Raw genomic sequence first — 24,725 nt, 5'->3', positions numbered from 1 at the left:
TGTTCATGGTTCTATATAGAACCGTTTTCTTTTCCAAGGAACCCTTGAAGAACCATCATTTTTAAGAGTGCAGCCCTGATATCTGACATTAGCAATGATGGCTCCTAAACATGATTATGATGAATGAATTACAGGCTGATAAAGATGATATGAATGTATGATGAAAAGCCTTTTGCCTGTCAGGCGGACTACTGACCTACACACACACAAGCACAAAAGCACACATACACTCATGCTGTCCTACATAGAGACACACACACACACACACACACACACACACACACTCTGGCTCATCTCCGTGGCTTCTCACACCCGAGGCTCTTAAACACACACATGGAGAATTCCCTTTACTGTGAAAAGGAGTCCAACATCAAAGAACTATACTTCGCCGTCAAGTCTTACAATTCTCCTGTTTTCACACTTACACACACAGTCTCCAAGCCTATTACAGGCAGGAGAAAACCCAGCCACGGCAGAATGGATTTTCAGCGCCTCTTCTAAATGGGATGTTCCGCCAGTCATTATCCGAGGGGACGGCTTCCCTTGTTCTAAAAATGCTCAAATTCACAGCTTTTCATGTGCTGTTTCTCTCCGTCTCTCCTCGGTTCTTTTATTCGCCCTCTCTTTCTCACCTCTCTGTAACGCTCTCTAATTCTCTCTGACACTCTGAGGTGGGAAGTTTTCCCCTCTTTCCGTCTCTCGGAGCAGGCCTCATGCAGGCTTTTAATAGTGATAAGCCTGACACAGTTTGGACCGATCTCATTCACTTTAGCTGCAGTCTTAGACTAAACACAAGCGACTTTTTTATTGAACTTTAATAACACTTTTTTATTAAGTTAGCGCTTAGCCGCTGTGTTTGTTTCTTTTGGCTGCGCTCCAATGCCGCGTTTTGGCAGTGGTCAGCAATATCGCTGGCCCCAGCTGAAATGGCTAGTTAATCTATTACAAGCTAAAACACACGGAGAAACACTCACACACACATTGTCTGGTCCTTTGTGTGGTTGTGTGATCTTTAGGTGCCCTCTTGACAGCAGTGTCTAAATCAGCAAAATTCACATTAAAGTTTTTTAGCAAACAAAGGCTTGCTAGAAAAAAAAGAACTGCTATAAAGAAACACATTTGCTGAATATATTATGTAACCACAAATAAAAATGTCACATGACTGATCAGATATTTCCATTTTTGCCCAGTGGAAACTATAAAACATGGGGGTTTCTAATGAACTGATGGGAAATTAACAATAAAAAACAAAATCTAAGAAAAAATAGCCATGTTTAAGCAGCTGTACACAGATAAAAAGTACCTGCTGTTGATAATGGACCTTTTTTGAGCCGTTATATTTGTCTTTGTTCTCTTACAATGTCAGATATAGGCATAAAATTACAGTAATCTGCAAGAAACAGCTAGAGCTCTCTCTAAACCCAGCTACTATTCTTCTATTCTTGCAACGGTTATGCTAATAAAAGCAGAATTTTACTAATACACTACAAAAAAATATATTTTGGCAATTCAATCTAGTCAGTATATATAATATTTCTCATTATGAAACTGCTGTAATCTTTATAATTTAGCTTGTTTTAAGAAATAATGCGTAAAACAATCAAAACTATCTGACAGTAGAATAAGGCAATACTATTTCTATATAAAATGACTTAAAAATTATCAGAAAATGAAAATCAGAAAATGAGATATATCAATTAGGTTTAAGATGATTTCACTTGCTAAAATATCATTTTTTGCTGTGTAGTACTATCTTAAATATTTCCGTGTGATATAAATTTTCCCCGAATAAATAAACCTGGTTAGCCTTTAATATGTTAACTTATTGCAATGTGATCATTTCATTTGTATTAAAATGCTTTGAAATGCTTTGAAATGCTGGGGGCGTTCCCAAACATTTGATGGCCAGTGTTTCATCCCTATGCCCTGACATGCAGATGTCTTCCAGACACACTGACACACACAGCATCCTGACTCCTTATTGTCTTGTTTACTAGGACTCGTGTCAAAAGCCAGCATGTTATGAGAAGACAGTCACTCTCTCAAAGGAGCCTAACGAGTCTCTGGGCATGACTGTAGCTGGGGGCATGAACAGCCGCGGCTGGGACCTACCCGTCTATGTCACCAACATTGACCCCAACGGGGTGGTGGCCCAGGAGGGATCCATCCGCAAAGGTGTGTGTTACGTGTAATTATCGTCACTGTCCAAAGAGAAACCAGTATCTCCAACATGGTAACATTACAGGAGAGGGCAAAAACACTTCACTTTTAATGTAAGTTAATGTAAAGGGATTTTATTCAAAGCAGTTTTGGAGTATTTCTATTGGTCCAGTCATCATGAAATTTGTACATGTAAAGGACAGTTTATGCAGAAAAGTAAAAGTCGCAAAAAAAAGGGAGATACTTGTTTCATTTTTTTTGGACAGCAACTACTTGCAGCCAAGTGAGTGTTTATGTATGATCTAGCACAGTTAGCCAACAGCATTAAAACCTTCCTACATTATGTCTGTCATGTGATGTTTTGGGTAAAACATTCTCAGTCAACATCAAATGTGTATCCTAAAGCATTCTCAGGCTTTAAAGTGATAGTTTGGTGAAAAAGGGGTTGCAGTGATGTCTGTGATGCAGAACTAATCACCCAGCATCAGTCCCTGACCTCACTAGTGCTCAGAAACATAGAGAATGTTACTGCTGAGAAGGGAAAGAAGAAGTTTTCATTAGGTAACATTAGCTAACTTGTTAATGCTGCTTAAGTTCCAGTTGTGTTTGTTTCTAATAATAAACTGTGGCTAGCTAGCTTCACAATCAGCCCTGCATTCATTAACCCTGGAGAGGAGCTGGTCTTTAAAGCTGGATTGTGGATTTTGAATATTAGCAGTAATTTTAGAAGAAGCACTACTGAGTCAGGTAAGGAAGGATCCTGTAGAGCCTGAAATTGTAATTTAAAAATCAGAGGCATCGGGTCAGATTTTACAGGACTTTTTTGGACCATGTCATATGGCTTTATTTATTAATATCACACTCCAAGGCTTAAAAAAGAAGATTCGGCATGATGGAGATTTGATGACGATAGTAGATAATTCACTTATATCCTCAGAAGACACATCATTCACCACATTGTGACTTGAGTTTTCTTTTAGTGCGCTCACAATCATAAGATTTGACCTCATGGGGGTCCTAAATGAAACTGATATTACAAAATGTTCTTTCACATGTTACATGCAATTACACATTTCCACCAGAGAGGTCCCCAAATCCCCAAATCTTACACGGTGTAGCTTTAAGTGATCTCAAATGGATTTGCTTATGTGGTTTCTGACACTGTATGACAGGCATGTCAAACTGAGGACCTCCCGGCCAAAAATGCTGTGGAGATTAGCGTTTACCCTTATCTAATGCTCTGAAAAATTTCGTTTGTGAGGGCCTTACTCATTTGCTAATGAACTGAATCAGGTGTGTTTAATGAGGTAGCGAGCCGAAGTCTGCAGTGTTTTGGCCTGCCAGGACTGAAGACTGACAAACATCCTGTATGACATACTGTTATCTATAAAAACTGACAAAAGTATAAACAAATTCCAGGCTTCAGAATGGCCGCTACTACTGTTTTAGTGATGCACGTCTGTACTTTTGTCTATTTCTATAGATAAGAAGTTTCACCAAACATGTCGTGGTTGAGTAACTGCATTTAGGGTTGGGTGTAACTTAGATTTTCTGCCACATTACAGCTTTAAATCATTATATAGCACACTTGTAACAATCCTCTTTTCTATAGCATAAAATCACATTTTGATTAAAATGTAATTACCTCTTAAGTGTCTTCAGATTTTGTATGATGTCACTGTGCACCAGCAGGTGGTGAAAAATAACACTAATTAATAGTATGTTTTACCCCACCTTCCCACCATCTCTACAAGAGACACTCACTGATACAGCGCTGACTTGAAAACACATCACAGTGTGGAAAATGTGTTATGGTTTCTGATTCGCGATGACTTTAAGGCCTGGTTGTGCTTTACAATACACACTTTATGTTGACTGAGAAATCAAATAGGTTGTTTACTCAAAACAGCATGTGACAATCATAAGAAGGTCACATTGTTTGTGCTGAATCATACTTACATACACTTGCTGTATCGACTTGAATCGCTGTGAAACTAACAATTACTTGAACTCCTCTCCGGGGCTCTAACAAAGCTCTACACCTGTCTCCAAGGTGACCCTCTGATCTTCCCTCACACACACACTTTCAACACAGGCGCCCACACACTCACAAGCTTGCTAACAAAGACACACCTGCTGATGCATATGCATTAGACTCATCAGTTCTGCAAATGTATGCCTGATAGCAGTGTGCCAGAACACACACACACACACACACACACACACACACACTCCACACCATACATACTCCCACTCTCACACCTGACATATTAAGTAAATTGCCCTCTCCCTCATTTTCTCACTCTCTCAATTACTTGCATGAATAGCAACATATTGAGGCTAATTTTATCATGTGCTCTCTGTGTAGAGCCATGTGGGGTGTATGTGTGATCGGGTATAAGGAACAACACAGGAAATCATGATTGCATTTCTGTAGATCTAAAAAAAGCTTAGACTAGGACGCCTGTATATCTGTGTGCATGTGTGCGTTTTCATTCATTTGAAGGACAAAAATTGGTAGTAAATCCAAAGAATTACATGGCATACCTACAATAGGGTCAAATAAAATGATACATATTTCATTGTTTAAAACTGACAGAGTAGATCTATTTCTTTCTAATTACTGAGGTTAAGACTTGGACTAGGTTTAGCCTTATAACATTCCTCTTACATATAGATACTTACATACAGTCACGTGCAAAAGTGAAAGGTTTTCTTGAAATGAACATGTCCTCTAATGGAAACCTAAATATGGCATCATACGATCATTTTTATTTTTTATTTTGCTTAAAAAATCAGAAAAAAATATAAATTGTAAAATGTCCCACAACATTTGCACAGGTTAGTTTTTATGTTTCTTTTTTCCCCAAAAAATTTTTTAATTTTCTTTAAAGTGTGCAAAAGTGTGTTCTCTGTATGGGGTGCGCTAACTTATTTTCATTCAACAAAACAAATTAAATGAAACAAAATGTCATTTTGCATACAACTGTGTATAGTAATACGGAGCACATACAATACAGAGCAAAAGTCATCAGTGTCTAAGAAAGTGATGTATTAAGCTATTTATCTGGGCAGTAGCCATTTCACAACCAGTTAAAGATCAACCATTTCCAGCTCTTCTTAGGGAAGTCCAGTATTTACAGTTACCATCCAATACCTGCTTCAGCTGATCAGTCCTTCATTTAATTAAATCAGGAGCTGCTAAAGGAATTTAACAAATCCACACAATGACTGGAGCACAGTGAGAAGTCAGGAACCAAAGCTGTGTTACTCAGACTGTATTTTTTAGTAATGTCTTCAAAACATTGAATTTGGTCTAATGTACAGTTTTTAACAGGAAAAAACACGCAGCTGAGATAAATGGCTTTAAACAATTTGGTAACACTTTATTTGGAGTGGTGCTTTGTAGATAATTAATAAGCGCTTAACAGATTATCAGTAACACCTCAACAACATATCAGTGAAGTATCACTAGTGAAGCATCTGAGTACACTGAAGTAAATAACTTGTAGATGTTTTGTTGATATATTACTTATATTAAGTAGATGTATTGTTAATGTGTTACTTCCATTACACAAATCCTAACCCTAATCTTAACCCTAACCCTGGCCTTAATCCTAACCCTTATCTTAACCTCAACCCAGAACCTAATCCTAACCGTCATATGTTTTTAACATGTTACCGAGAGTCTGTTGAGTGTTTGTTTCTTCTAAAAGGACCACTTAAAATAAAGTGTCGCCAACAATTTCCATGACTGCCTACAGCTTTTGCTCAGTACTGTATACGATCCCACTCTCTGACAGAGTAAAAACAAGCGTGTGTGTTTGTGTAGTGCACTTTGTACAGTAATTCAGAGTGACAGTCCATCTTATCATCTCAAGCAGCCATATTTCTAATCTGTCACCTGCATCTCTCTGTTTAAAAACTCATCATCTCCCTTCATCTCACTGTCATAGGGGGCTGTTCTCTTCATTTAGTGCTTTCTTTCTTTTCTTTTTTTTTTGTTTCTCCTCTTTCCACTGCTGCCTCTTTCATCTTCATAAGCTAGTACATAATTATTAATTAACATAATACATTATTGTATATTCAATTTATATTCTGTATTGACAAGGTTGAACCTGCGCTTACATGTACAGTTTATTTTGATATCAAAACTGACAAAAATGTGGTGAGATACAAAAGGAGGGATACAAAAAAAGACTATATGCAATGTCTTTTAATCAAATTCACATTAAGAAAAAAATCCTTACAAACACAAATATTTCTGTACAATTTCTAAGAGGCAATATACTTTTCAATTCCTCCAGTGACTTAACATAATATGCTAACACTCTTGTGTCGTGCTTTCTAGGTGATATCCTGTTGAATGTGAATGGTGTGGACCTGACTGGTGTGACTCGGGGCGAGGCTGTGGCTAATCTGAAGAACACCTCGTCTCCGGTGGTGCTGCGTGTGCTGGAGATGAGGCCACCGGACGTTAGCTCTTTGGACTGCATGCCACCGCTGCACTCGCCCTGCTCACTCTCGCCCTGCTCGCCCAGCGACGTCAAAATGCCCCTGCCCAGCGATGACTACTCACCACTCTGGGTGTCCTGGCTTCAGCTACCCAGGTGAGAGAGAAAGGAGGACAGCATGCACACTCACAAACGATGACTCACTTCCAGTCAGTGTTGTAGTCAAATAAATGTCCTTCAAATCACGTCTAGTTATGAAAGGATATTTCACACTTTTCAAAATGGCTTTTGTTGTGAGTGATTAATTGGCATTCACACATACTAAGATGAAAACACCTGCTCTCCCTGAACTTGCTGATGTCAATAGTAAGAGAACCAAGAAGGGTACAACAGCTTACAGTTTGCCCTCTCAAATTTCATCGGCTATTGATGAGACCTGTTCATATTTGAGTGGTGGACTTGCATACATTGCTAGATGAAATACCCCCAGTGAAAAATTAGAGCCTATACCCCACAGACACTTCTCAAACTTCTGTGCCAACCACTAAGGCCCAATCCCATTTCACCTCTTGCCCCTACTTCGTAGCCATTACCCCTCCATTTTGCACGTTCACGCCTAGGGGTAGGGTGTCCCAATTTTTGTTAATATAAAAGTAGGGCAAAGCGTTAGGGCTACATGGCCCTCCAAATGGAGGTTTTTCAAAGGCACACTCCAGACGGAGTGTTATAAAAAAAAATGGCAATATGGCTGCACAAGAGACCAAAGAAACCCACAAATGTGAGGTTTTACGTTAAACATTATGATAATCATTGTATTATCTTAGTTTAATGTTGTTTAAATGTATTATGGTCCTTTTCTTCATAATAAGCATAAAAAGTCGCTAGTAATACTGCTAATATCTTGGTAGCTAGCTAGCTAAATTTCCCGTTCTACCTTAAATGGAGCAGCAGTTATATTCTGGCACCTCAGGCGTTGGAACTGCTGCACCATTTAAGGTGGAACAGGAAAATTTGTACAAGAAGCTGGCAAATAGCTGACTTCAGCTTCACATCACCAAAGAATTAGGGGTGGGTAATAATAAATAATCATCGCATCCTCTCTTTTAAGGCATATGATTCCTAAACCTAACCAAAGACTAGCAGCGAGCAAAGCTGAACTTTACCCTCCTCTGCTATCACTGCAGACTGGCAGGGTCGCCTACAGAGCACCACTAGTAGTCTGTTGATGAAGTGATGTTCTTGTTTATTTGAGGATTGTCCCATTTTGTAGCAGAAGATTTTAACCACTACCCAAAAACAAGGGGTAGGGGTTAAAATAAGAAATGGGATTGAGCCTAACTCTGACTTAGAGCTTTCATTAGGCGTTGAAATTTTGGTCTGAGCCTGAATACAGCCCAAGAACTCTCTGTCTGAGCCTGACTGGATCCAAACCACAACATCAAGATTTCATTCCAAACCCTCACACCATCAAATGTAGAGTCCGAGTCCAGGAGTCCGACAAGTGTTTCAAGCTCTACTCTTGCCACCCCATGATCTGCAGCTGGGTTTTCATTCCAACCAAGCAGGAGTCCCTTGTATAACTCATCAAATGTTTGAAGACTGATGAAACAAGTAGAATTAGGTTGACTGGAATGGAATCAGGGTGATCGATCTTCTGCTTGATTTGTCTGAAAATCTGGAGCCACACCAGCCCTTTGCAGATAAGACTGGACACCCCTGATCTGATGGCTAAGCCCAGTCAAGTTACTCAACTCTAGTCCTGGAGAGCCACAGTCCAGCACCTCACACAGAGTCTAACAACTACTAAACCTGGTAATTAAGCGATGAGCTGAATTAGGTGTGTTTGAGCTGGGAAATCACCAGGCTCTGCTGTACTAATGCCCTCCAGGACTGGAGGTGGCAACACCTGTCATACAAAAATGGGTCCAAATAAAGAATATCACCTAGAAAACACATCAGTCAGAGTGATATACTGATCAGACTCTATCAGGCTCCTCCTCAGTTTTAATTCTGTTGACTCTTGCACGGCTCTTTCTGCGTCTCCATTCGTTTCCTCCTCTCCCTCCATCAGGATCTACAGGAAGGGGGGTGTTGTTATGAATAATAATTTGCACTGATAAAAGTCTTGAAGTTCAGCAGCTTCATCAACAATATCAGCTGCATAGTAATTTAAAAACTGTGAGAGAAAGCGAGAGCGAGGTTTCTATCGCTTCCTCCTCCATCTGTAAGAGGTTTAGAGGTCTGAGAGCGTGACAGCTTCAAATGAACTCCCTCCCCTGACTTCCTCCTCTGCTCCTGATGCTCCTTTTTCCCTTTAAAATGGAATTATTCATAATGAGGGTTCAGGAGGAGAATTTCAGCCAGTTCCTCAAATATACCTGCCAGTCGGAGTCTCTGCATTATACAGCAGCCACCAACCTTGCGGACCACTTCCTGCACTTTTAGTACTCACTTCGTCTCTATTTTCAAGTTTTTCGTGGTTGTGATGTTCAGTAGGGTTTCCAACTGTAGTAAGATCAAAGCTCTTTCAACAGAGGCCCAAAGTTTATCCCAGCCACTTTATTAGAAACACCTACCTTAATGTTATGCACAATTTATGTTATCTTTCTTCAAGCCCTTTCCTCAATGGTCAGTTTCGGACCCCAGAGCCACTGTTGGATGGGTATTGTTTGGGTAGCCGACCTCTAAAATGAAAACGAATCCTGTACCCGATCCGAGCAGGGCTGACTTGTATTGCTAAATTTGAAACTCGAACCCATCCCAACCCAGCTTGCTTGCACTAACACAGGGGTCAGCAACCCAAGAAGAGCCATTTTGTCCTTTCAACAAAAATCAAACCACCTTGAGAGCCACAACATTTTATGTCCATTTTAATATCTTGGCTGTAAATATGTCTCTGTATGTGTTAATCTACTAGTATAGGCTACAAAATATACTGCTTTAAGCTTTAGTTCAGGTACAGCCACTTTTCTCGCATCTCTGGCAGGAAACTTTTCCTCAAAAGTAAAATAGTTTCTTTTAAAATGTCTCTCAATGTTTCTGTCTCGTTTGCCAGCTTCTCATTTGAATTTTCCCGTTCGAACCTTCAAGGATGCCTGAGGCTCCAGAATGTAACTGCAGCACCATTTAAGGTGGAACGGGAAAATTCGAGCAAGAAGCTGATGAACGAGAAACTGACTTCAGCCTTGTGACTTTTTAGTGTTTGACAGTGCTTATATATGCAATTAAGTCCATTTGTCTTCAAATGATCAATGTTCGTCTTGTCTCGTTTTGTATCTTTCTCTTTCGAATGTGTCGTTAGCTAATAGCTAGGCCAGATTATTTTATTTTACCTAAAGATCTAATTCTGCTGTGGAGCTGCAACAGGGCAGTAAAAGAGCCGCATGGGGCTCCGGAGCCACTTGTTGCCGACCCCTGCGCAAATGGATGGATTACACAGATTTAACAAGCTCTGCTTTGTTGCTAAGTGCTTTAGCTGATCGACATAAAATGTCATACCAGGATAAACTGGCAATTTACACATCTGTAATACACTAACAGTATTTATTATCAGTATATTTTTTGTGGAATTGCCAAAGATTCCTGACAGAGATGGGCATCCAGCCTTGTCTGATCAGGTCTGCTGTGCGACAGGTGCTTAGCACTTTTGAGGTGGGCTTCACAGGCAAGGAGAAAGATCCGCTGTGACCTTTACACCAACCTAAAACATCCCACGTACCATCCATGGTATGATTGCAACTGCTAAACTGTTGAAATTCCATGGTTTCATTCAGAGAGTGCGCAAGCACAAGAGAGAGAAAATGTGTATGAGTATGTGCTAATGTCCTAGTATAGGCTAAAAAATGTAATATAAACAAAAACACAGACTTACTTTGCTCTGCTTTAAGCTTTAGCTCAGCTATAGCGACTTTTCTCGCATCTCCGGCAGGAAACTTTTCCACAAAAGCGGAACAGTTTCTTGTAAAATGTCTCTTAACGTTTAACTTTTTACGAAGCTTAAGTCAGCTTCTCATTTGCCAGCTTCTTCTTGTTCCACATTAAATGGTGCCTGAGACACCAGAATGTGGCCAACTATGTAGGTAACTGTTGCACCATTTAAGGTGGAATGTGAAAATTTAAACAAAAAGCTGGCGAGAAGCTTAGCAGTTCCACATTAACTCCAGCGTTTAAGTCCATTTATTGTTAAACTGTGTTGAACGATCAGCAGAGCTTTATCTTACTGCAAAGGAGGATTATTTTATTTTTACCTAATAATCTAATTCTGCTGTGGAGCCGCAACATGACAGTTAAAGAGCTGCATATGGCGTATTGCCGGCCCCTGGGATAGTATGAAAGTATGCCACATCAAACATCCTCACAGGCCAACTCTGAGGAGCCCTGACATAAACAGCAGACCTATAATGCAGGTGGAAGTACAAGCTAGGTGTTTCTAAAGAAGTGGACCGTTTATATGCATCATACTCATACACCACAATTCACATTTACTACAAATTAGAACTAGAAAATTAGAATTAGAACCTGAAGTTCTTGGCTTTTTCTGAAATAAAGTCAAGCATCGTGCATCAGCTTAATAAGCAGCCTCACTGTTTCCTTCAGCACAAATAATTTTGTCAGATTGTCAGCTTAAGGTATTTGCCACCAGGGACCCATTTATCTGGATTGTTGTGACCGGAGCTGCAGCATGTCTGAAATGAAACTCTAAAGAGTGTGTGGGATAAGGTTATTTGTTCCCTGCAGGCACCTGTACTCCTGTAAGGACATTGTGTTGCGGAGGAGCACGTCAGGCAGTCTGGGTTTCAGCATCGTAGGAGGACAGGAAGAGCTCAACTGCAACCAGTCCTTCTTCATTCGCTCCATTGTAGAGGGCACACCCGCCTACAATGATGGCAGAATACGGTACGTGGCAATTGTGCTTCTGCATTAAAACTGGTAACACTATTATGATGGTCCACTGTAAACTGTTTTTAACTGACACTCAACTGAGGATTTAATAGCTGCACTTCAACCCTAAACCTAAACCCAGCACTTTTTTAGCCACGTTCACATGCAGACTGATAATCCGTTAATAATCCGACTAATCACTCAATCGGAATAGAATTCATCCATGTATACTCCTCAATCGGAATAGTCTGATTGAGGCCATTCAGAATACCATTTCTGTCCGATTGAACAAGGTGAGTAATCCTATAAATAATCAATTAGATATAAGAATAATAGCCGTGTAAACGCCTGTATCTGATTACATTCCCAATCGGAATGTTTAAAAATGTTCTGATCACGTGTGTTGCGAAAGTTTATAACGTTCAACATGGCGGAGCAGAAACTTGTCTGCAGAGGAGACAAAGTTTATGCTCTGATCTTTAAAAGACGGCGGTGGGACGAGCGTCCAGCTTATGTGTCTCAGAACACGACGTCTTCCTCTCACCCCTCTTTAATAAGTACATGTGAAGTACGTTTTCCTGAGTCTGACATCATTTTAAAGTAAGTAATTAATCTGACTGGACTCATGCGATGCTTGTTGTCATGGTAACGTCTACACTATGTGTTTCTCTACGTATGCGCGTAATTTTGAATTGAATTACTTCAGCCTTAATCCTAAACCTAACAGTAATGATAGCTACTGATAGTCAGATTTACAAAATGATTTAACAACTAGCATTTCATAAGAAACCTTAACATCACCCTCACCATCACATCTCTGACAAAAATCAGCAGAGACCAGCATGCATTCCAGTGCTGGCTGGTTTGCCGGCATACCAGCATCCAAAACATATCATCAATCATCACTGTTGGAAAAAAACTTTCCGTTTTTCTCATTTCTTTTTTTTTTTCTTACAAAATTTGAAAATGACATCTCCTCTTCACACAGTGTTAAAATTTCATGATGAATGTCCAAAATGGCTCACAAGTAATATTGTTACATTGACTTCCACTGAAAGTAAAAAATGTTTTAACATTCTTCTGCAAAGTTGAGATTTTGGAGATATGAGGTTTTGTTCCAGCTCTGTGGTCTATGCTGGTTTTTCTAGCTGGGACATCTAGAGCAACCAACTTCAGGTGATGTATTTTGGAGGTGGGAGGAACTACAAGTGCTTTAGGCTGATTATATGAGGGCAGGTTGTTTGATTTCCTTTTTGTTCCCCCGGCCACCGGGCAAACGCAGAAGGGAGTGAGACAGCTGTTGTACCTATCTCAAGGAAGCTGAATGTAACATCTGTATTTATCAGCCTCTACATTAGTGCAGTTCTTTATCGCTGTGGGTAGAATTCCCGATAATTGTATGACATATTTGCACAGTGCATGCTGGGTATTGTAGTAAGACTGCTGACTGAGAAAAACACAAAAGGATGCAAAATCATAATTCTGTCAAGCTGATGTTGCTGAGGGAAGCATTGCTGTGCTACAGAATATTACATAACAAGACAAATATATGAAACACTAGGTTTTTGGCTGGAATGCCCATCTAAGCTGTGTTAGCCTAGTTTTTTTTTTTTAACAATATTTCTATTAGTCCATTCATCACGACTTCACAATTTTTAAATAGTGTCAGAATTTTCATATTTTTTAATAAGTTATAGATCAGTTATATAGGATCACCAAAAAAATTGCGTGTAATGGTCATTTTTTAAATTATCCATTCTTTCTCTGTCTAGCTGTGGAGATATCCTGCTGGAGGTGAACGGGAAGAGCACCTGGGGAATGACCCACACAGCTCTGGTGCGCCTGCTGAAGGAGCTGAGGGGGCGCATCACCCTCACCATCGTTTCCTGGCCCGGCAGCCTGCTATAGGTCCGCACTGCATGGGGGAGGGGTTTATCGCACTGACCCTATACTGGGGGCGGGGCTTAACACAGCCCCTGCCCATGGAGAGCAGGGCTTTGGACATGGACTTCCTTGGTAGGCAGGTCATATGAAATGGACCCCCCCCACCTTTGAAAGGTGTTGCCAAGGCGCATTGACCTCGCCCAGGCAGGAGGGGCTTACATGGACTCCTGCTCATAACGGTGGGGCTCATGACAGACTTATGATTGCCTTACAGTGGCTGTTCAGTTAAACTGACAAGGCTTTGGAAGGGATGCTGTAAGGAGTCTGGAAGGTTCTTCGGGCTTGTGACAATATACACACTTTTGCTGGCTGCCTGGGACTCAAGACTCCTAACCCCGCCCTTACCGATCTCGCAGTTTAGGCACAGGAAGACACATAGAGCAACTAATGACGCTAAAACCTGCTGAGGATGCCACGCTGGCCGAGGGCCTGAAGGTTGGAGGAAGGGAAGCACCGATAAACATCATTATCACATCATTACAAGGAGTGCATTTGAAGATACATGTGATAAAGTGTACATAAGCACTCCTTTATGGGCACTGTGCAAGGAATATATGGGGTGCGTGACACTGATTTATGACAAAAGAGAGGAGTTTCTGGGAAATGTGGTTATTCAAACCAGGGGAATATGGTAGTTCTGGGGTGGGAAGGGAACACAAGTTGCCAACTCCGTTAGTTTATATGTTAGAACATGCATTTAAGTGGACGCACATTTCTTTACTGTTAATGTTGGTGTCTGGAGAAGAAAAAAAAAAAAAGAGACGAATTCAAACACTCGTACTATGATGACTATTTCTTTCGTTTTTTGTTTACTTCTCTCTGTTCCTATGGCCTTTTGGATATCGGCTTTGCTTTCTTCGCTCTGACAGTGGTGCATTCTCTCCAGCCGTTGGCATGGAGACCCGTTTGCCAAGTAGTTTGTTTTTTTCTTTTTCGTCTGTGCTGGTATGTTTCAGACGCTGTCGCAAAGACAAAAATCTCCAGTGAGTATTATGAAAAGAAAAAAAAAAAAACAATGGAAGTTGACTAAAATAAATACTGTTCATATGCTCTTTAAAAAAGGATATCTATGCTTATAACAATGAGATTTTGGCGGCCTTGCTGATTTTGCTACTCTAGAGACATGAGCTGAGAGAGCGGAGCGTGGAAGCATTTTTTTTTTTTTTCCGTGTGTGTGAACGTTGTCGTGGGAAGCTGTGCGGTCCAGTGTCTCAGGCTTTTGGCTTGTGTAGTATACTGTATCTGATGAGACCTTTGGATAAATAACCAATAAAAATCATTCTACAAGGAGATTTGTGCCAGAGTGAGAGCTTTTACATTGTGTTGTGTTGTGTGTTTCAGAAAGATAGAGACAGAAAAACACAGTCAGTGTGGTTCCTAATCTGCTCTAATGACTGTATCAAATTATCACACGTGTGCAGCTGCTTTATGAAATTATTTATAAGACTGTTTTTCTACCTCAACAAAACATCATTTGGCACAACAAAAATATCATTCGGATTATTCTCAAACAATCAAAATGTCAAATTGTCTTAAATTATTATAAATAAACTTAAATTAAAAATATTCTGTACCCTTTTTTGTTCATTTCTATCGTAAATGAGAAAATGTAACATAAATCAGCTCTGCGTGAGCCTGGCTCTTGATTGGCCCAAATGAAAGTATGTAAATGGTGGCTATTGGGCTTAAGACAGAATAAATTAAGACTTCTCTATTAGTCAGCACAAAGCTAGTTGGCCTGAGGGTTTATTCAGTGGGCTCTGATTGGTTGTCGTGCTCAGCGCTGCGCTCCTCACTGGGCTCTGTGCTGTCTCGGTTGCGTCTGGAGCGTTTGTGTCTGTGTCTCCTGTGGCTCTCTCCATCGTCACTAGCGTGCCTTCTCCTACTGTAGCTGCTGAGAGAGGGAAAGATGGAGGGAGAGTAAAGGAGGGGGAGAAAAGGAACAGATGATAAAGTCACCATCCATCAAAAGTTTGTAGAGCAATCATTTTTTTCACAATTATTTCAGTATAACCAGAATACATGTCTGCAAAGTATTTGTTAACATAAAACAGCTATTTACTAGCTACAATGTGCAACAAGGCAGGACAGTGGAAGTGACTACTCAGGGCTTCTATGCGAAGGGGGCTCTCAATGGGCCTGGACTGAAAAGTTTGCTTTGCTGTACAATTACAATTTTCTAAGCTATTAGTGTCATAACTAAATGAAGATGGGGCTGATACTGAATTTTACAGTTATATAAACACTGAAAACCTGTCTCATCTCGATAGGAAGGGGCCCCCTTTAAAGACTGCAGTTGCACAGGGTCCAGAAATTTGAGGAACACTCCTGTTTCGTAACATACTACGGAGCCCCTGAAGGAACGTGTGGTGCATTCTTTTTCAGGTGAAAATCTGGTTAGCACAACATACTATGTGGTGAGCACCTGATACTATAAGGTGAGCACCAGATACTATAAAAAAATGATCATGTCTGTATCTGGTGCTCAGCTGCTAGTATTGGATGAAAATCGTATAGAATCTGGTGCTCACCTGACAGTATCTGGACTTCACCTGATAGTATCGAGTGCTCACCTAATGGTATCAGGTGCTCAGCACATAGTATCTGGTGCTCACCACATATTATTGGGTGCTCATCATATAGAATCTAGTGCTCACTTGATAGTATCTGCTGCTCACTGGATAGTATTGGGTGCTCACCTGATAGTATTGGGTGCTCACCATTTATTATCTGATGCTCACCTGATAGTATCAAGTGCTCATCTAATAGTATGTAGTGCTCACTACATTTTTATCTTTAAAAAAATAAAAAAATAAATAAATAAACCATCTGACCCTTCAGGGGCTCCGTAACACACCTACTGCAACAGCATTCATTGTAATACTAAAAACTAAAACTGTAACTAAATAAAAACTTTTTTTTAGAAAATAAAAATAAACAAAAACTTTTAACCTAAACTTAAGACTAACTAAAACTAAACTGAAAACAAAGACCAAAATGAAAACCTAAATAAAAATAAAATCTAATGAAAATTTCAAAACTATATTAACCCCGCTCAGCTTCATGTTCATCAAAGTGTCTTCCCTGGTATGAAGAGCAGATGAAAAGCCTAAATATTTTTTTTTTCCTGAACTATTGTTAAAAGGTCATGCTGAAAATCCTCTGACTGGTTTGAAGGTGCTTTTAAAAGCAGAAAAGTTTGAATGCTGATATCACAACAAGGGGGTAAAGAGTTCCAGATGTGATCTTGTAACGTGAACGTCTTGTGGCCACCAAGAGAAATTTTGGACATAATGTGAGTGGGAACATAGACTTATTGGGGTGCAAAGAAAATGGCTAATTCTAAACTGTCTAATATAAAATATTAATGTAATATAATAGTAACTGGTTACATTATTGCAAATCAAAAGAGAAAACAAAAATATTTGAAAATCCATGTCAGGATGTAGTTGTACAAACATGTATGAAGTGTGTGTGCAATGTGTAAATCTGAAGTGTGTGTTTGTACGTGTGTGTGTGTGTGTGTGTGTGTGTGTGTACCTGCGGGAAGATTTATGCCGTTCGCTGCGCTCCCTGTGTCTCCTCTCTCTGTATCTGTCCTCTCTCTCTCCTGTTCCACCAGCACGCTCCTGTTGTCTCTCTCTCTCCCGATCAGTATGATCCCTGTGCCGTAACGCACACTCTTCATCACTGCACAAACACAGAAAAGAAGAGAATCTTTGTTTGGTACTCCACTACAGGGTTACTGTACAGAGAGCAAACTCTCACGCTCTTTTACTGTACACAGTCAAAATGAATGCTGCCCAAAAAATGGCCCGCAGGCCAATACGTGACCCATGAGGACACTTGATTTCGCCTACCATAAGGTAACCCAGCTTCAAATAGTGCCATTTACTGCCCAGTCCATACAGTCTATAAGGGTAAATTAAGCTGCAAAAACAGCCTGTGATGTCACAAAACCAACATTTTTTACATCCGCCTATTCCGCCTGTCTGAGTGTTTCAATCTGGACTATTTTTGTATGAGGCACAATACATGGTAGAATATTAGAACAGACTGCTTTCTGTACATAAAATCATATAAACGCCATAAACAGACCTCAGGAAAAACAAAACCTTTAATACTGATAATGTACAGTGTCTTGTTAACTAGTGCATCTTTTTCAGGAGTGAAGATTTATTCAGTTTTGATAAACAGTCTCTTGCTTACCATCTCACTAACCTCTCTCTCTCTCGCTTACCCTTTTTCCTCTGTGTTTTTTCTATTCTGTTGATTAGCTACTGGACACACATGCATACACACTCACCTACACATCACTGTTTTGTCCTCTACTGACCTTCTCAACACACCCCCGTTCTTCATGTTTTAAATTTGCTTTATTACTTACCAAGAGTCCTCCCAGTCCCAGGAGGCAATGCTCTATTCAGGGGATAATTTATTAATCCTCAGCTTCCACGCACACGCACACGCACACGCACACACACACACACACACACACACACACACACACATGCACGCACATCTGATCTGTATGCACATGGAGCCAAAAATAAACTCCGCTAAAACAGTCCAGGTTGTGAGTGTTCAGCACACAGAGTGAATAATGATGTATGTTAATGAAAGCCACAGCTCAGCCTGCACACGAGCCCCATAAGCAGAGAGAGGGAGAGGGAGAGAGAGAAGGAGAGTCGGCGAGAGAGAGAAGAAAGGGGGACCGGGCAGGAGAACACACTGCATGTATAATCAGCAGTTTATCAGTTTATATACTCAGGGATTCTATTAGAAGGTTACAGAATTGGCTTAGATTAGATTCATACTTAAGATTAGTTTCACAAATATTAACCCCTTCAACTGCAGGCTTATCATTGAATAATCAGTTATGATAAAACGGCTAGTTTCGGTTCTAAAGTCTGATTGGCTGAGCTGCGTTCGAAGCCGTTGTAAAATCCACAATACACCCACACCTATGAATGCCTCACAACAACTGAATAGTGTATTACTGAGCCACGTCACGGGAAAAAAAAAAAAAAAAATGTTATGTTCTTATGTTCTTAACTAGAACTAGGCTGGTCAGTTAGCTAACAGGCTAAAAGATAGCTAACAGCCTAAACAACTCCATCATTAATATCACAGGCTTGAATTAAAGCACTTATGGTATAATTAACTGTAAAACAGCAATAAAAGTCTAAAAAATATCACTTGAATGAATTACACGCTTCAAATGTTTGTGTTTCAGTCAGGAGCATCATCAAAATTTAGAAATTCTAGCCTCTACAGCCAAATAGTGCTTCATTTATCGAGTGTGGATGTGTCTGAGTCCCAAATGACTGTTTCTTAGCTGTATTATGCTCTGTTGGGCTGCAGGATCCAGTATTTAAATTCCTATGTAGTGCACTATGTAGGGAGCAGGGACCGTTTGAGATTCAGCCCCAGCGTGAGAAGAGGGCGCCACTGGATTGGTGCTAATAAGACTCATGGTGGTAATTTGGTGACCAAAAAGTGCTTAAAAAGCGAAGGTTTTGCATTAAACAGTGCAATAAAAAAGTAAAATAAAAAACACTAAATGACCGCAATATACAGAGATAGGCACCCGAACGTTCTCTTCATTCAGCGGTCCATGGTTGTTTAGCACTGATACTGTACTGAACTACATCTCCTGGCGGAATACTTCTTGATGTCGATTATTATTAATAATAACAACTTGAATAATTTCTGAAAAAGTGTGCATTTTATCACATTTCATGTTGGCCACCATTTTATAAGGGCAATACGCCACTTGAGGGTGTTTTAGAACTAAGAACAGCCTCCCGTGATAAGATCGCAGAAACCCATGGCCTCTCATGGCTTATTGCTTTATTACTGATTATTATCATTCAGTTTCTCAGTATCTCAAGTATCTCAAGCAGAGCTGCCCAAAAATGGTCCGCAGGCCAATGTGTGGCTTATGAGGACGTTTGATTTCGCCCACCAGAAAGTTTCCCTAACCCCACCCCCTCACCCGATGAGGGAGCAGACAAGTTTTTACACTATAGAAGACTTATTAAAATCTTATTTTAATAAATGAAAGGAAGTGATGTTTAAAAGTTGACACATCTAGTTAAACATGGAAAATAGCAGTGAATGGGTTTGAGAAAGATGGTGTACATGTCTGCTTCTGAGTGTGCATGTGTGTGTATGTGTGTCTGTGATAAAAAGAGAAAGAGAGAGTGACATTCAGAGTTAAGTGCGTGTAAAGGGACGAGGAACCAGTCCAAATATTTTCAAACAACTTTAGTTTTTTTCTGTTACTATTAGCTCATCTAATGTGTGACTGTTACTATTTAATGAAAACCCTATGTGCGTAGTGTGCATGTGTTTGTGCTAAATTTTCTATTAATCGGCTCCATTGATGGTAAAAATGCCAATCATTTGCATCACTTTAATTAATTAATTATCACAAATGTTTTGTTTGAGGTCTGCAGTGACAAGCTTAGACGTCACTGCATTACTCTGACCTGTAGAGGTGTTTATGTGAGAGAGATTGTGTGTGTGTGTGTGTGTGTGTGTGTGCGTGTGTGTGCATGTGTGTGCGCATGTGTGTCCAAGTCTATTTGGACAGAGAACAGACCTGTCTGCACTGACTCATACAGAAGAGATCATATGTGAGGGACAAGTGCTCACCAAATGTCCAACCAGCTGCTGATGGCACACACAGAAAGAGAGTCGTTACGACAGCCCATATTGGTGTTAGAGATATTTTTATTATATTATATTTAGAGTAATATAATAATATATTTAGAGTTGTTAAAGTTGTTTATTCCATCTGAACGTCTTCATTACCAGTGACAATCTAACAATGCTGTATATATATATATATATATATATATATATATCACCCTTCTTGCTAGATGTGGTTCTAGACCTAAAGTTAGTTATGGATAAGAAGTTTCACTGGATGCACTTCAAGTGATTTGACTTGTCTTAAAAAACACACAGCTCTCAACGCTGCTGTCGGAACAAAACCTTGTGTCTCCATTTTTTGATGTTTTTCAGTTACCATTTTACCATTTTCGAGATACAAGGTTTTGTTCCTACAACAGCGACAAGTTGGCTCCCAACGTTTAGGTAAAAGTGCCATCTCATTCACAAATAACACAACACTAATGCTCACCCACTGCACAGAACATATACACTGTGACTGTGTCTATGCCCATTGTCCATTTTATCAGCTCCACTTACTATACAGCGAAGTGTACTCTGTAGTTCTACAGTTACAGACTGTAGTCCATCTGTTTCTCTACATACGTTGTTAGCCCCCTTTTACCCTGTTCTTCATGGTAGGACCACCACAGAGCAGGTATTATTTGGGTGGTGGATCATTCTCAGTGACACTGATTGTGGTGGTGTGTTAGTGTGTTGTGCTGGTACAAGTGGATCAGACACAGCAGTGCTGCTGGAGTTTTTAAACACCTCAGTGTCACTGCTGGACTGAGAATACCACCAACCAAAAAATATCCAGCTAACAGCATCCTGTGGGCAGCATCCTATGACCAATGAAGAAAGACTAGAGGATGACCAACACAAACTGTGCAGTAACAAATGAGCTACTGTCTCTGACTTTATATCTACAAGGTGGGTCAACAAGGTAGGAGTGTCTAACAGAGTGGACAATGAGTTGACACAGTGTTTAAAAACTAGGTCTAAGGCCATGACTAAAGTGTCAGTTAGATGGGTATACAGCCCCCCAGAATTGGGCTGCGGAGCAGTGAAGCTGCATGCTCTGGAGTGATGGTGAGGCATCCAGTATTATTATGATGAGCTGGAGTGACCCAGAACTAATTGTCCAACTTCAGTACCTGACCTCACTAATGCTCTTTTGACTGAATGCAATCAAATCCTTACAGCAATGCTGCAAAGGCTGAAAGATATTTTGTTGAGCATCTCCAGTGATTTGCTTCTCTCTCTTTATCCTTCCCTGGGTTAGTGTGTCTGTGTGTTCGTCTGATCACTCTGCTCCCTCAGATGAGCACACGTGCTAAGCTGCAAACAGTCTTCCAAAGCCTCAGCGGCTGTGTGTGTGTGTGTGTGTGTGTGTGCGTGTGTGTGTGTGTGTGTGTGTCCTCACAGCTTAACTCGAGTAAGAAAATGTTTGGTACTCCAGCAGGACCAGAGAGTGCCTTTTTAATTATAGCCCATCTTCTGTTCATATGCTTATGGTGGCCAATTGTCTCAGCATGTTCTCTCCAAAAACACCCCCCCTCCATCCACTCCACTTCTGAAAGAAGGGACGCAAAGCAGAGGAAATAAACAACAGCTTTACTGAAGCTATCGTTTTCTGTGTGTGTGTGTGTGTGTGTGTGTGTGCACGTGTGTATGTGTGTGTGTGTGTGTGTGTGTGTGTGTGTGTGTTGCTCGTATGCTCTCAGCTGTTCCACTGCCCTGCTTTTCTCTCTGCTCCCGCCTAATGTGACTGTACACTACTTTACAGGACTGATTCAGTGTGTGTGTGTGTGTGTGTGTGTGTGTGCGTGTGTGCGTGTTTGTATGTTAGTGATGTGTCATTCACAAATGAGTCAGCTCTTTTAGGTGAACATCGGGAGTCGACGGGGATAAACACAAAACAAATGACACTGTAGAAAAAAAATCTAAGGACCCCCTTTGTGGACCTCTGTCCCCTTATTATCCCCAAACCTGTTGTTTGTTGTATCAGTTAGTCTCTGGTTCATCGTGCTGGTTTTCTTATAATTCTTAGCCATGTTTACAAGTGTGCCTCATTAGTTCTTTTGATTTTTAATGTTTACATGCCTTTATTTGATGATGACAGGTTGTTTGTTTTGCCTTCAATTAGCCCATCTGCCGATGCCTGCCTCATCATTTATCCAGTGAAACTACTCAACATCATCTGACTTCTGTAAAAAAAAAAAGTAATGATAAACCTAATAATAATAATGCACTTGTTGTTCATTGGAAGGTAATTGAAGGTTTAAAATGATAAGCTAAACTAAAGTTTTAAGGTAAACTAAGGTGCTAACTTGGCTAATTTCAGAAACAAAAACTGTCAATGCTACTGAATAAGGACTTACTTGGGAGCTTAAGAGCCAACTTTTATGGATAAGCCGATCTGGTTCACTGGAAGCAGCTGGAATGCCTATCACTAGTGAGTGTATCTGAGAGCCAATTCATGTTTGAATATTTAAATGCTTCCAGAGATCCTCCTCTGCATTCTTCCTTTGTGATACCGAACTTTTTAGTATGTTAGCACAAGTGCTACAGATGCGACCATGAGGCCAGAGCTGAAACTTTAATGGACATAGCAACAGTAAACAAGGGAGGTGGGTCAATCAGTGCATACAGTGGGGTCCAAAAGTCTGACACCACCTTGAAAATCAGTTTTTTTTTCATTTATACTTGGAAAAAAACAACAAAAAGTTTTTTAATTAAAATTTAAAACTATTCAGATTTAAGCAAATTTGTGACACTGACCATGTTTGTACAAAAAGGTCTGATATTTTTGGTCTTATTCCTTCTATTAAAGCACTTGTTTCAATGACTCTCAGGTGGATTTGATCTACTCATCAACAGCTTTTGTACAAATGTGTGGCATCCATGCGAGCTTGAGTGCACACGGTCATTAAAGGGGGAAATGCTGAATACTAAGAATTTTTTTAATTCATGGTAAAATTTCAAAGATTTCACTTTTCACTCAAAATGTTACACTGATGGTCTAATTCATAATGAATACCTTTGTAATATTTTCTCTATTGTATATACTGATTGACCCACCTCCCTTAGTTACTGTTGCTATGTCCATTAAAGTTTCAGCTCTGGCCCTCTGGTCGCATCTTTAGTGCTAACGTACTAAAAAGTTCAGTAACACACAGGAAGAATGGAGGAGGACCTCTGAAAACATTTAATTATTCAAACGTAAACTGGCTTTAGATGTTCAGTGCACATGTTTGAGAACTGACAAAATATGAATATAAGAGCAATTTATGTATTTATGTATTTCTGTAATGTTATTCATCATTAGACATCATATTAAAATAAGCTTTAGTAAATAGAGTAAACTAAGGTTTAGCTGGCACTGAACGCCTTGCAGAGTTTGATCCAAGACTTTTTCAGGCATGTGTCAAGCATTACACAAGCTTCAGTCACACCTCTTCACATCTCTTAGAGTAATAATTCAGACTCGTTAACCATGTGTCGTTCTCACTGCAGGTCTGCTCTGATGAGTTCTCTGATGAGACAGTTGTGATTGGCTGAGAGGCACATCAATCATTATTTTCCAAACAGTCAACTCTTATCAAAGTAAGAGGAATCATTTGCCTACTTCAAATGTCAGAAAGCAAACAATCTCTCTCTCTCTGTTTCGACACACACTGTTCACTTCCCATCCTTTTCTTTTTTCACTTTCATTCTCACTCCCTTTTCTTTGGTGCACACTGCCCCCTGTGTCAACAAGTGCACTCTGGCCTTAAACCCAACACCCATAAGACGTCCACTCTGACACATGGACAAACAGATAAGCAATGTGTTTCTCTCTTTCTCTCTTTTAATCTATGCTCTGTTTCTCTTTCCTCCATCCTTTCTTTAACTGCTTCCTTTCTCTGTGTCTGTCTCCCATGTGTGAAGGGCCAGGCAGCATGTTCATGTGGACCAGACCCAACATCTGTCTGGCCACAGCTGGCTGCGTTTCTTTTCTCTCTCTCTCTCTCTCTCTGTTTCTACTCTACTTATTGATACAACATGCAAGCTTTTGTGTGGAAAACAAATGCATGCCTACCACAGTCTATACAGTACTGTCTCAACATGGATTAGTTTTATCTGAGGAAGTAACATAATTTAAGCCATTCTCTACAAGATCTGTGATTTTAATCCAGATATAAATCTGCAATTACCTTTGTTTTCACAAGTCCAATAGCAGTAATGAATGAATGACCTTCTGTAGTAGTCATTTAAATCTCCAGACACAGATCAGTAAAGTTATACCGGCTGTTTGCAGCTCCGTTAGGGGGACGACTGTTTATCTCTCGGCTGTTAACATTAGCAAAAGTTATCTAAAGGCTAGCATTGTTCACATCTGTGTTAATTAGCTGATGTCGTTACCCTCCTATGATGACAAAGAGTTTTTTCTCCTCTTTATGCAACACTATGGGATCTTTTACCCACCCTGACGTGAAGAGCCGGTGGGCTTCTGTGCTTTTAAATGCTTTGAGGGACTCTCCAGAATAGGGAGAGGAGTTGTGTATGAGATAAATATAAATAACAGGAAAACACAAATTTGGAGCTTTCTGCCAGTTTAAGTGG

General features: G+C 40.1%; 2 protein-coding genes across 6 annotated transcripts in view; one reads left to right on the top strand and one right to left on the bottom strand.

Moving 5' to 3' along the window:
* lnx1 (ligand of numb-protein X 1) overlaps positions 1 to 14,731 on the top strand; it is a 79,093-nt gene extending 64,362 nt beyond the window's left edge. For all 5 annotated transcript variants that reach the window (XM_036581479.1, XM_036581480.1, XM_036581478.1 and 2 more), the window contains 4 exons: positions 1,998 to 2,175; positions 6,512 to 6,770; positions 11,352 to 11,510; positions 13,268 to 14,731. In XM_036581479.1, coding sequence (XP_036437372.1) covers positions 1,998 to 2,175; positions 6,512 to 6,770; positions 11,352 to 11,510; positions 13,268 to 13,403 — 732 coding nt within the window. In that variant the 3' untranslated portion in view covers positions 13,404 to 14,731. The remainder of the gene's footprint in view (positions 1 to 1,997; positions 2,176 to 6,511; positions 6,771 to 11,351; positions 11,511 to 13,267) is intronic.
* Positions 14,732 to 15,049: 318 nt separating this feature from the next.
* The window catches only part of fip1l1a (FIP1 like 1a (S. cerevisiae)), a 51,590-nt gene continuing 41,914 nt past the window's right edge, over positions 15,050 to 24,725 (bottom strand). The window contains exons 15-16 of the mRNA XM_036581483.1: positions 16,980 to 17,129; positions 15,050 to 15,333 (exon numbers count right to left, since the gene is read on the bottom strand). Coding sequence (XP_036437376.1) covers positions 15,186 to 15,333; positions 16,980 to 17,129 — 298 coding nt within the window. The 3' untranslated portion in view covers positions 15,050 to 15,185. The remainder of the gene's footprint in view (positions 15,334 to 16,979; positions 17,130 to 24,725) is intronic.

Source organism: Colossoma macropomum, unplaced genomic scaffold, assembly GCF_904425465.1.
Source record: "Colossoma macropomum unplaced genomic scaffold, Colossoma_macropomum, whole genome shotgun sequence".
NCBI lineage: Eukaryota > Metazoa > Chordata > Actinopteri > Characiformes > Serrasalmidae > Colossoma > Colossoma macropomum.
Note: the sequence above shows the minus strand (reverse complement) of the source record. Positions and strands in the feature narration are given on the sequence as shown.